We start from the raw sequence: 14,359 nt of genomic DNA on the forward strand, positions 1-14,359 counted from the left end.
GAGAACCAACTCAGATCGGTACCACAGATCAGTCTGAACATCGAAGGGTACATTCTAATTCTAGTTATTCCCGGCCTGTAATCCCTGAAGTGCGTTTTGAGATTTTGAATATGTTCCTGGATATCATCTATCGTCAGATGATGTCTTCACATCAGATATTTGTGAGGTAACTATAACTTTTTAAATAAAATAATGTTGAAGTTAGACCCTACTTGACTTCGGTCCCATGCATTAAATATTTTGTAAGTCTAACAATACAATGCCGCATCTAGAAAACACATCAATTCTGCTGAGCTTTGCGAGTGTGAAGCCTGGAGGGGCCCCCAAAGAGGGGGGACTCGATTTATAGCATGATAACTATTAGACCGAAAACTTCGGTCTCTGTTATGTTGGTTGTTTAGCTGAACTCCGTTTGCTTCACTCACCAAATACAGAGACCGAAGCACTCTAGGCGACACCGCAATACTTACCCGTGTTAAGAAACTGGGACTCCACTCACGCGCATTTGGGCCGCCCTAGCTTAGAACTAAGCTTTCTTTCCGTAAAAAAAATTATTCTTATGATTAAATAAATATTAATTAATACATGAATACTGTTAAATCGGTACTCACCGGTTCTCTTCTTGAATTTTCTGCCAATTTCCCACGCTGCTGGCTGCAATTCCGCGGTAAATTTCGTCGCCATAGAGAGCTGTTCATGCAACGTTATTTATAAATGGAGCGCCCTTTACGAGAGTTGTTAATGCCGCGGAGAAATCGTTAGGCATTTTGGCCTGTGTTCAAGGCGTAGCTGTTCTATTTTTTTTTATAAAATTATGTGTGAGATCGAAATCTCAGCGAGTAAACACTCTTCCAATATGGAAGAGTGTATACTCGCTGTGATATGATCATAGGCGGCGGAAGCGGGGGGGACGGGGGGGACGTGTCCCCCCCTAAATTTGAGGAGGGGGGACGGTCCCCCCCTAAATTTGTCGTTGATGACCTTTTTTTTTTTTTTTTTTTTTGCTTGTCAATTTATTTTCCTACGTCCCCCCTAAAATTTTGGGGTTGAGAACCTTTTTTTTTTTGGCTTGTCAAAATTTTTTTGGTTGTCCCCTCCTTAAATTTTTTGCTTCCGCCGCCAATGGATATGATCCCGATAGGGAGGCGCAACACCCCCACCCACATGGGCGCAAACCCCAGGGCTGGGGGACATGTCCCCTCACCCAAAATAGTAGGGGGCACATTATGAAATGTCCCCCTACTATTTTTGGTCATGTCGTTCAAATTCGAAATGTATTTTGGAAGAGACGATCTTACTTTTGGCATGCCCCCTTTTTTTTGCTTGTTTGCTTGTCAAATTTCTTTTGGTCAAGATGACCTTCTTTAGAGGGTGATAAACCTTCTTTTTTTGTTTGTTTTTTGCTTGTCAAATTTTCCAGCCCCTGGTCCCCCTACCTTTGGGGAGAGATTTCCGCCCTTGCAAGTAGACATATACTCTTGATATTGTTTGCGAATCTGCACGGGCGTCGATCGAGGGCTGGGGATGAGGAAAAGCGGTGAGACGAGAAAAAAAATAGAACTTAGAAGGGGAAAGGCGACAGAAAAAAAGTGAACGAAAGAAAAATTAATGGAAAATAAAAGGGAAGAGTAAATAGGGAGAAATGTGATGGGTAAAATAAATTATGGGAAAAGAGGACAGAAAAAAAGTGAACGAAAGAAAAATTAATGGAAAATAAAAGGGAGGAGAAAATAGGAGAAATGTGATGGGTAAACAAAATTATGGGGAAAGATTCTGGACGCACTATTCATGTTTTATCATGAAAAGGATAAGTTATTTATCCGCGAGCAGACACTTTTTGATATTGTGATCTGAAACTGGATAATGATTTAAATAGAGAACAATCTGCGTATCTGAATTAACGTGTGTTTTAGATTTCGACCTAGAATTTGGGTATTCTAAGTAACTTTCTTATCATGAAAATCAATAAAGAGAGCGCAAAGCGCGAGCTAAAAATATATGATATAACAAAGGGTGAATTTAAGCTCTGTAATGCAAACACTTTGTGGGAAAATTGTGAATTGTGATGGATCACAGTTAAAAAAGAGCTGATGTATTTTATTTTTATTACTTTGAGTTTTTACATAGGACCGGAACATGCTATGAGGGCATTATGTCATCATATGAAATTGATGACCATCTTCCTATTTCTCTCGCATGGGAGCGCGAAATGTGTTAATTTTATGGCCTGAAAACTGGACATTTAAAGCACTTTGTAATTATGCATAAGAGGCATTATATATCTATCAATGCGAGCAGAAATCGCGAGTCGAAGTTTTTGATAAACTGTCATCAAATTAGTTTGATTTAGAATTAATATTGGGATATACATAACCGACTAATCCAAATGCTATAGCGTGCGGCGCTAGCTGATACGTTTTAACAATCTGACCTGAATAGGGAACTTTTTGAGAACTTTATGGAATACAGGAAAATAATACGTACCTGAAAATTCAAATTTTGCGAGCGCGCAGCGCAAGCAGAAAATGATAATGTTCAGATGATATCACAGACATTTTTACAGAGCACTTTTTAAAAATCAATTTGTAAATGAAACAAAATAATGAAAGTTCAATTTCCCAGCTGAAATATGTTTTGTATAATGACTTCAAAGTTTGATTTTTCAAGCTCCATATTGAGCAAGATATGCAAATACCCTAAAAGACAATAAGGCGCGAAGCGCGAGCGAAAATTTTTTATCCTAACAAATAGATTTAAAAAAAAATTATTTTCAGAGTCTTCCCCTAATGTTATTCCATTTAATCATGTTCCTCCTCTTATGTTTGCCTTTCTTCTTTTTTCCTCTCTTTTCCCTTCCTTTTCTTTTTTCCTTTCTTTTTTTTTCTTTTTTTGCTCCGCCAATAGGGGGGCCCGGGCCCCTCGGCCCCCCTGGATCCGCCTATGTTAGCGGTTGTAGGTATAAATCGCGCTCTAACGCTCTAAAACTGTGTTCTTTATCAAAAAGCTGTCTTTCATATTCATTTTGTTCGCAAAAGAATATAAAGTTAATTTCAATCATTGTATATAGTTATCCTGTTTATGATAAAAATACTTAGAAATTGGGTTAGGTTAGGGTTATCAAATTATCAGGGCAGAAAATATATATTTTTTTCTCATTTTGCGCGTCGAGCTGGCACTATTTGATCTGTGTTATTATGTTTTTGATGACATTCATTGTATTCACAACAATAATTATTAAACATTGCGCACGCGCCGTGCGCCGCATGAATAATGTAGATCAGGTGAATAACTTACCGCTACACACGAGCAGTTGCTCTATATATTCTATGTAATATAATATATAGAGCAACTGCCCATTTTTAATGGTCCATAATATACCCACTTTCTTCTTTTTTTGGAACGAGTATGAATTTATCTACTGATATACTGAATGTACAATAAAAGTCATTATCATGTATTTCTTGGCATTTCATTTACTTTTTTTTACCATAATTATATCACACAGCTGTTCGCATAGGCCTACGCCGTCACAAATAACAAAACAAAATCTCACTTTTTTTCTTTTTTGGTGGGGGATAGATTTTCCATACGCATACGTACAATTTTTCAAATTATTTTTTTCTGCTATTTTCATAATAAACTTTAAATGATTTCGCCTTTGCACTATTATTTTTTAAAGACAAAATTACATCATCATCATATCATCGTCACCAACTTCATTCTCATCTTTATCACCACTACCACCATCATTATTATCATCATCATCATCATCATCACCGCCACCATCACCACCACTATCATCTTCACCAAGATAAATCCTGCTTTTTTTCCTTCCTATTTTCCTCTTTTTAGAGGGCACACCACCACGCCCCCTTACTGGATATCCGCCTCTAACGTTTGTTGTTGTATATAAGTTGGCGGATGCCTCATGAAATGAAATAATATAAAATAAGGAAAGGGAAACTAATTAGAAAAAGGACTGAGGAGAAGAAAAAAGAAAGCCAAACAAACAAGAATAAACAATATCAAAATTTTGTTGTAAAGTCTTCTACGTCAGTTTAATAATTATGTTTTCAATGAAATGAGAACATAAAAAAATGAAACAAGTAAGATGGGCTATACATCGTAGCAAAGAAATAGAGGGAAGCTCCGAGACAATAAAAAGGGTGAGAAAAAGAAAAGACTTTGAAATACTCACAACACGAGCATAATAAAAAAAATTGGAATAAGCAAGGACAAGTAGCTGAGGGACACCCCCCCCCCCCTCTCTCTCTAGTTATTTATGTATCAAACTCGCATACACAAGAATTTCTTACTAATCAAAATATTGCGAGCAAAAAGCACGAGCTGACATTTTTTTAAATATTCAAAACTGATAGAGAGACACATTTTAAACAATTCATGAATCATAATAATTATACAACTAGCTTACCAATCGAATCATTCGATTGCGACAAATGATCTGAGAATTAATGCTTTTAGGAATTCATTAAATTAAAGCAAAGTATCTCAACATTAAAATAATTAAGGCGGGCGCAAGGTATCAGCTACTACACCGATAATTTTTTTTTTGACATTTGAAGTATTTTCGGTAATCATGAAAAAGATCGGATATTTCATGAAAGCTCAAATCCCGAAGAGCGGAATATTTTTATTAATTGACTTTTTAAAAAAATGTTCTAAGCCCCATTTAATATTTGATTATAAGTCGATGCATTAAAAGCTGAAAAAATAAAGTATTTTGTGTTCCTCTATCATAATTGTCTTTCTCTTTAACCCTGGTTCTTTTTTTCTGGGGGGAAGCATTTTGGTTAAAAAAAGAGAAAAAAGATAATTGCTGGCTTGTGGACGCCCGGTGTGGACGGTGGTAGGGACACCCCCCCCCCCCCGTAGTTACGCCAATATGGGACCAAATGATCCTAAATGTCCGAGGCGAAACTTGTGCAATCAAACGTTATTTCTGAATAAATTAAAGCTTGCGCTGTTCAACTTCAATCTCTTTCAGCTAAATTTGCGATGAACGCTGCGTTATGAAATATATAATTATCAACATCTGGCGAAAAGAATAACCGACCGATCACCTGACGAGAACGCGTATACGTGATCTGCATATCAGGTCCGATCGAGAGTCAGAAGTGAAGGACAACTGCCAAGAAAATCAGGAAAAAGTCGTCAAAATGTAAGTTCCCCTTCATTTCTTTCAATTTTTTGTTACTTATTGAAGCATTAATGTATCATTAAAGCAAAATTTCAACAAAAGCCTCAAATTTAGCTAGTACTTTTGTTGAAATTACAATAAATTTAGATCCACATAAATCTCTAACCCAATTTTAGCACTGATGTCGCCTATGAGGTCCATACATGTAATGTTTGGACCTCATTGGTACTAGGAGTGGACCGAAGTTCTATCGCGATCTGTACAGGGGACAATGGCCATATGTTTATGTACATGCATGTACTTAAGATCGGATAAAACGGGGAAGTGAATTTGCGCAACAGCCGAGGTAAGTCACTGTTTTTGTTCTTTTTAACTTGATTTTTCTCCGGTTTTTGGCAATTAATGCCAAGACTAAGAGGGAATATTAATTTACATTTTGGTTGCATTAATTTTCAAAATTTTTATTCATTAAAGACAAAAATTGAAGAGCCCCGACAGGGGGATTTTGAATTGCAAGTCCCCTAATGGTGGCTGCACGATAGCGAGCCGTCTGTGTACGAGGAGAATTTTTTATAAAAAATGTTTAAAAACTCCTCGAAACAGACGGCTGCCAGCTGTCTAGATAACAATGTGCCGCGCCAACTCGAATATATTAGGGGGCTATGGAACTAAATCTTGGTCTTAAAAATGGGGTGACTGACTGCACACAGCACAGAGCTAACTTAGATTTTGGAAAGTAAAAATGGGGAGACTGTAAGATTTTTCTATCTCATCAACCACTTTATTAAGCTATCTGATTTTTTTCAGATCTTGATGGAAATAGTGCAAAATAAAAATCTACTAAATTTCATAGTAATCCATGAATCGGTTTTGGGGTTATAATCAAATGATTTTCAAATGAAATTCAGCCAAATCAAATGCTCCCAATAATCACCCATGGGTGCATTACTGCTGCTGTGTACAGGAAAATTGAAGGCACGGCACATGCAAAATTGCAACAAACTCCCGCAAATATCATAAGAGGATTTACAGAATCAAGTCCTACAAAACTTACCGAATGATATGAAGTCAATTCCCCCTAATATGATAAATATCCCTCAAATAGCGTCATTTAGTTGTTGATTTTTCTTCTCGTTGACAAAATATGGACCCTGCTTCCATCTCCCAAATTTTTTGTCTAATTAGCTAAAGAGTGTACATGATTTATCTTCATATCATTTAAGACACTACAAAGTACAAGGGAAAGACTAGGCACAAAAACTATTTTACACTTAAATCGATGCAAAGCATTACGCAAAGACGGCAAAGTGTCCAGTCTTTTTGCTGTAAAGACTTTGGTTGAATGTTTATTGACAAACGAACAGTAGTACTGCGGGCTTCGTTCAAGGTACATAGAATTTTCTATTTTTTGTTTGATTTGTCATCTTTTTCCAAAAATTATTATCAGCAAAAAAATATAAAAAAGTATGTTTTTTTTCAAGTTATTGCATTTATTAGTGTCTATATTTTTTCAAACAATCATGGGAATTGTGCATACAATGAATCAAGAATCTAGTTTTTAAAATACTGACAAGCTGAATTAAGGTTGTGAATTGTATAAGGGATCATATATGTCAGAAATACATTGAACTTTGAATATTCCCTCAAAACCATGACCATTTTTAGCTGTGTGAATGCGGTGAAAAGGGTGAAATTTTTTGCTCTGTGTGCAGTCACCTTACTAAAAATAAAAGTAGAATAGATCTGTATATCTACTATCTAGATCTTGTGTTTTTAGCTCATCCGGCCTGAAGGGCCAGATGAGCTTATGCCATGGTGTGGCATCTGTCGTCCGTCCACAATTTCAAAATGCTTCTTCTTCGTCATTTCAAGTCCGATTTTAATTCTGTTTGCTTTATATGATAGCACTAGGTGGGGGATTCAAAACTTCTACACAGAATTTGGAAACTCATTAAACATGCTAATTTATGCGCATTTGTCAAAATTCACAAAAAATGCTTCATTTTTTGACTGATTTTTTTTTTCTTCCATCTGGTAGAGCTTCATGAGGTTCACCAAATTTCCACACAGAATTTTGAATTTTTGTCTGGAACAATTCATATGCTAATTTATGCATGGTATACAATACATGTTCAGAATAGTGTGAAATAAATTTTTATTCATAATTATGTTTGGGGTAAGTTGGAACATGTTTCAACTAGCCCCTTCAATTTTGTTCCAACTAACCCCGGAGGCCCATTTGACGTTTATAAGCATACAGCACAAAAAAGGGACTTCACCATAGCATATTAATAACCTCATTTTGTAGCTTAATATAAGTGTATATCATACCCCCAAACTGGCCTACTTGATCTATAAACTTCTCTGAAATAATAAAACATTTCTTAAAGAGAAAAAAATTACTCAGAAGGTCAAAAAACAAAAATTACTTACATGTATGCTTATAACCCAAGTCAAAGACAATAAAAAATCTTTAAGTGCAGTAAAAAAAAAAATGCAAGTATATATCCTTAGTGGCACTGATATGTCTGTCAAAGAAATAAAACGAACCAGATGTTATCTCTCCCTTCCCTTTCTCTCTTTACACATTTTCCTTCAGATTACTAAGTAATAGTTCACTGATGCCTGGTTTGACAGCTTGCGCAAAGATTCCGCTTCAATCATCTGTATCTTCAGCAAACCTTTGTCGACCCCTGCACTCGGCAACAACTTCTCATGCCTGCCTTTGGACCGGTCTTCACCAGACTGGTACATCATCCCTTCTCACACAAACATCCACTGCAGTCGCATTACAGCAGCCAAGCAGAGGGAAAGCCAGAGGGAACGAGTACCAGCCAAGCAACCGAAAGAGGAAAACCAAGCATGGCTTCCACAAGAGGATGAAAACCCAAGGAGGAATCGGAACCATCTGGAAAAGGTTGCTGAAGGGGCGTAGACTCTTGACCCATTAGCTCTGTGCAATTTAATAGACACTGACAATGTTTGATGCAGATAATGAATTTCTGGTAGAAACTGATCTTGAAGATTTATTGGAATACAGATATGATTGGAAACTCCTTGATTTGGCCTTGATATAGCTTTACCAGGGGCAGGTGCTCTCTTTGCCCCCCCCCCCCTCCCCGAGACATTACTGAGCAGTCAGTCGGCAAGCCCTGAAAAAGTAGCTTCTTTTATCCAAGTGATATTCATGACTATAGGGTTTTTGCATTATTAATGAGCTTGGTGCGAACCAAAAACACCTCTTTTTATTCTGCCATTGCTGCTCTAAATATTGACCAAATTTCATGTTTTTGGTATCTTTGTAAAGAAGAAGAATCATTCTTTTAGGTCATGTGTATGGACTTTTTAAAAAGTGTTGTAATATAGGGAAAACTTTGATATAAAACAGGAAACAAAATGATTTTTTCATGCAACAAATGTTGTTGTTTTCACACTTGATTTCTGTTTGAGCACAAATGATTTTTAGATCATAATAAAGCTGAAGATCTACGCTTTAATATGATATAATTTGTATAAGAAGATGTATCTTAGATGGGTCAGCAGCCAGTCTTTTCATAGGCCAAGTACATTTAGCAGCTCAAAAACAAGAATACTGCACTCTGATTGGTCACAGAGACCACACACCCACGCAAATTCCAATGTTCCCTACACTGGGCCTCTGCAAGGTCACACTCACCATGTGGTAATCTCTTCAAATAACCCACGCCTGTTGTTGTGAAAACATTATTCAGCCAATCAGAACTCTGGATTTTATGTTACTCAGAAATTTTAGAAATCTCATCTTGCATCTTGATGGAAAAAGCTGGCTGCTGACCCATCTAAAAGATGCCACATATCAAGAGTGACATTGTAAGAAAGTATAGAGTTTGAGCTTTCTGATGATATAAATAATGTTGGTGCCTAAAACACAAAATGTTGCACAATTTGCAAGTGAAAACAGAGGAAGAAAATTCTGTTTGATGCATCTTTTCGGGTAAAAAAATTCACTTATTTCTCAAAATATTTTATTCAAAAGAAATAACCAATAACCAAGAGTAACATTTACTCTTTCCAATGGTACAAAAATAATCAATTTTACTCCAGGAGAAAGTGGTTAAATTCTTTGAGAAAGAAAGTCTCACAAATCACGAGATTTTGCAGGGACATGAATTCAGCCACGAGAGGACTTGGATAAATCTTGCCCATTTGCTCATTAACACAGGGGCTTGCCGACTGACTGTGAGTGATCATCAAAAGCACAGGTGAAGTCCTTTGTGAAGAAAACACATCAGTGCTTCCCACTCTTGACGGAAGTATGTACACAGAGGAGAGAGGTCATTGAACAACTTAAGACTTGGAACATTGTTTGCTCAGAATGTATTGGGCACCTTGCATATGATTAACAGTGTGATCATTCCAATGTCCTTTGATTTCAGAGTACCCTGGCCTGGGTTCCACTTTGTTTTGGGGGGGTGGCAAGAGAAAACATGTGCATTTGAAGCAGGAATGGCCCTGTTTGAACTGCTTCCCCGACATCACATGTTGGGAGGTTGTGATGATTATAAAGCCATACTATATCACCAACCCGTTTGTGCAGTCACAAGATTGATGCGTGTTACCAATACAAGTACTTGGAAAAATAGTGTTGCAGTCCACTTGCAAATACTTTTTCTTTTTTTTCAGTTTCTCAAGATTTTACATTTTGGCTTTTTGACTTTGGCACAACAAAGAAAAAGTAAGGGCTATTATTGTATTTGATCTGCCACAAAAAGGCCCAAATTCTCAAAGTTTTTGTTAAATTTGTCTTATGGAACTTTGCTGATATATGTGCTCTCAGAACCTCTCTTATTTACAGTAGATGGATTCTCAGATTTTAGCTTAAAGGTATTGTTTAACTTTGTGAGCAGCCAATTTAAAAAATTCTCAAACCAAGATGAAACATGTGTACAAGTGCATTTATTAGAATTAATAAACCCTGAAAACAACCATTATTGAGAATGAAAAGCTAAAACTACAAGGCAAACCCCGATTTTGTAAATAGGTGTCTTGTAGACGCCTAAATAGTACACATAAGTGTATAGGATGAAATTAAGATGGTGTTTCCGGTCACTTTATATTTCAATTTTTGAAGCACTTAATAATTATTTTTGAACGCAATTTTTTCTGGGCTTCATTTTTGTAAAATATCACAGACACAGAAGACAAGTGTGACCTTCTAGCTCAGATTTTTTGAAGTCAAACCAATGTTAACCAATCACTTTAAACCCATGCCTCGGCCATTGGCAGATATGAAATACATTACACGTACTGAACTTTTAAACTGTTCAAAACATTTTTATACTTCAATCATTCTTCCTCTGGCAACCAAATCAACTAATGGAAGCATTAAATTGCAACATGCCACAGTATTTGCTTATTTCATGAATAAATGGAATAATGATATTGCACTCCTAATTTTATGTTCTTATGTGTGTCTAAAAGTATAGGTTTAACAGAAGTTGATTGGTGCAGATAAGAGTGAATAGTGCAGAGCATGAAAGCACCAGTAATGGAATAAGAGAAATTTTTGTATTGCTAGTAGTAGTCACAGTCTGAGTGAAGTAGAAAGAAATGTGGTTTGATGAAGAGAATGTTATTGAGTTGTAAGAACTGTGATTTATGTGACAAGAGAAAGAGTTCAAGAAATATTTTATTGGCTTTGATTTTGGCTGCATACAAAGATATGGTTCTATAAACCAGGACATTTTGGGGGAAATAAATTAAAGTTTAATATACATGGATGCCTGCATTTGAAGTTCATGTGAAACATTATAGCTCTGGTCCGAGTCTGGAGTACTAATGTTTGGGAAAGCCAAATATATAAAATATTTTTGTATGCGTTTTGTATTTGGTGGGAACTTTTCTTGTGCTTTACTCGAAATAGGACACAAAAAAGAGCTGTACAGATTTTGTGCATTATGTGCTGTCAAATTGCAAATGTGGCTAATTACTAAGTTTATAGTTAAAAATAAACTCACTCCTAGTTTTAAGTAGTCTTAGGCAGGGAAAAGGCTGGAACAAAATGGTTTTGTATGAATTTATGTTGACAGTTTAATTGTAGATTTATCATCAGCAATGAGTTAACCCACGTGTTTCATAAAGCTGTTCGTAAAGTTGCGCACGACTTCACGAACCAGCAGAACTTGTTCCTGGGTGGAAAGTCAATTACATAAGGATAATCATGTAGCACAAGAAAGCATCACCAGTCGTCCATAAAGTCGCTTTTAACTTATGGACAGCTTTGTGGAGCATCTATCAGGCCCAAATTATTATCTAGTCCTGGGTAGTAATGAATTCTATCTCCATGTACATCCTGAGGAGTGTTTCATCAACATTTATGTCCGACAAGTCGTATGATCTGACATATTTTTGTGATGTCGATAATGCTAAAAAGCAGTGTTTTGGTAATTGTAAGATAAAAGGCCTGACAAGTCCTTTCAAGATAAACTCCCCTGAAGTCTCAACACAATACTGAAGAGCAAAAGATGGAGATGAGGGGGAACTGCAAAGGGAGAAGTGTTGTATATGGTGCATGTGTGTGTGTGCAGCCTAATTTAATCCATTATATCCATGGACCTACCACGATTACATATGTATCGGAGGATAAAAGTGTGACTCCATTATGCCCCTAGGGACATTTCCAAAAACAGGGATGCATTTTATGTACCTTCACAAAGTCACAAACCTAGAAATACCACTTATTGGCTCATGACTGTACAAAGATTCAATAACAAAATATTAGGTTTGATTGAGTATTATGCATTTATTACAAAATTCTGGGAATGACAAAATATGCATCAAATATAATATAAATGCACTAATGTGCAGGACTGTAAAGAACACTTTATGCGTATGGATAATGGATGTACATTTATACGAATGTACACCAGGCAGCGTACCAAAGTGCTAATTGTTCATGTTGATAGTCAAAGAATGATAAACATTTTACTGACATGTGAAATATTTCATACTTAAAAGAAAGTTTTAGCAGATGAAACATTTCCAACAAATGTGATGAAACTGATGAGGACAGTATATTAAGATAAGACTACTTAAGACATCAATATACCTGGGAGCCATTTCATAAAGCTGTTCACAAGATAAGAGCGACTTTAAGAACGACAGGTGATCCTTTCTCGTGCTAAATCATATTCAACATCAAATGATCATTAGTGATTATTTAGCATGTAAGAAAGGTTCGCCAGTCATTCTTAAAGTCGCTCTGATCTTACGGAAAGATTAACGAAACCACCCGATTGAAACTAGTGCTAAATACAGGTCTTTGATTATTATAGCATTCACTTCACATAGAAAAATTATCATCAATACCATAAACCCCAAACTTATATTCTCTGTTCTGCTAATAAAAAAATGGGAATAAACATGTTGGGGAATAAACTAATAAGTGATGAAACATTTTTTTTTAAGATATCAGTATCAAAACCAATAAAGACTGAAAGTATGATGATGTGTCTAATACACACTATGCTGAAGTAAAGGAAAATGGATGAAATATATATGTCCTTTTTTTCCCCACACCTACATTAACACATGTTATACATGTATACTTGGAGAGTTGTGTCATTCATTTTTTATGTACCAAAATCATTTCTCTTTAAAGGAATCATGGAACAATAACATCAAAATTCAAACATATATTGCCATGGGAAATTACTGATTTGTAACCCACCATCCTCAAATCAACAAGCCACATGCTCTTGAATTGAAAAAACAACATGTCATGTCTCACATTTAGGGATAAAATTCCTCCCAAAACACATTAGCAATTATAAAATTACTTATTTTGCTGTCCAAAGTTGCATTACCTTAAATTGTCATGTCTTTGTTTTATTCCTGTGAAAGAAAGAAATTTATCAAAGAATGTAACTGCCTTTTTGAGGCAGTGAAGAAAAGGTTGTAACTAAGGGTAACAACCAATCAAGATGGGGCACATTACCAGTGGAAATCTGAGCACCTGAACTGAGAAAACTAATGGATGGGCTGGCTGGCTACATAAGGGCAAACACATTGTGAGATTTTTTGTTGATTATCTTCATATACTAGACTCTCAAATTAAACAAGTGGAATGCCTCTGGCCGTCTCACCCGCATCACGCGGTTCAATATAGCAGCAGTGCTGACTTTGAATACTACTCGAACAAGATGTTCAGTGATACATGGTTACTCTTATGTCCACTTTTTATGAACTAGACCAATAAACTTACAGAGATATGATGGTTATTAAACAAAAAACCCCAACATGGCCAAAGTTCATTGACCTTACATGACCTTTGACCTTGATCATGTGACCTGAAACTCGCACAGGATGTTCAGTGATACTTGATTACTCTTATGTCCAAGTTTCATGAATCAGATCCATAAACTTTCAAAGTTATGATGGTAATTCAACAGATACACCCAATTCGGCCAAAGTTCATTGACCTTTGACCTCGGTCATGTGACCTGAAACGCGCACAGGATGTTCAGTGATACTTGATTACTCTAATGTCCAAGTTTAATAAACTAGACCAATAAACTTTCAAAGTTATGATGGTAATTCAACAGATACCCCCGATTCGGCCAAAGTTCATTGACCCTAAATGACCTTTGACCTTAATCATGAGACCTGAAACTTGCACAAAATTTTCAGTGATGCTTGATTACTATTATTTCCAAGTTTCATGAATCAGATCCATAAACTTTCAAAGTTATGATGGGAATTCAACAGATATCCCCAATTCGGCCAAAGTTCATTGACCCTAAATGACCTTTGACCTTGGTCATGTGACGTGAAACTCATGCAGGATATTCAGTGATACTTGATTAACCTTATGTCCAAGTTTCATGAACAAGGTCCATATATTTTCTAAGTTATGATGACATTTCAAAAACTTAACCTCAGGTTAAGATTTCGATGTTGAATCCTCCAACATGGTCCAAGTTCATTGACCCTAAATGACCTTTGACCTTGGTCATGTGACATGAAACTCTAATAGGATGTTCAGTAATACTTGATTAACCTTATAGCCAAGTTTTATTAACTAGGTCCATATACTTTCTAAGTTATGATGTCATTTCAAAAACTTCACCTCAGGTTAAGATTTGATGTTGACGCCGCCGTCGCCGCCGCCGTCGGAAAAGCGGCGCCTATAGTCTCACTTTGCTTCGCAGGTGAGACAAAAAC

General features: G+C 36.3%; 1 protein-coding gene across 1 annotated transcript; it reads left to right on the top strand.

The window, feature by feature from the left end:
* Positions 1-8,268, top strand: LOC121414792. Its single transcript, XM_041607848.1, has 2 exons — positions 1-166; positions 7,758-8,268. Exons 1-2 carry the CDS (start codon positions 111-113, stop codon positions 8,107-8,109), a joined length of 408 nt encoding a protein of 135 aa, XP_041463782.1. The 5' UTR covers positions 1-110; the 3' UTR covers positions 8,110-8,268.
* Positions 8,269-14,359: the final 6,091 nt, after the last annotated feature.

Source organism: Lytechinus variegatus, chromosome 5 (assembly GCF_018143015.1).
Source record: "Lytechinus variegatus isolate NC3 chromosome 5, Lvar_3.0, whole genome shotgun sequence".
In the NCBI taxonomy this organism is placed as follows: domain Eukaryota; kingdom Metazoa; phylum Echinodermata; class Echinoidea; order Temnopleuroida; family Toxopneustidae; genus Lytechinus; species Lytechinus variegatus.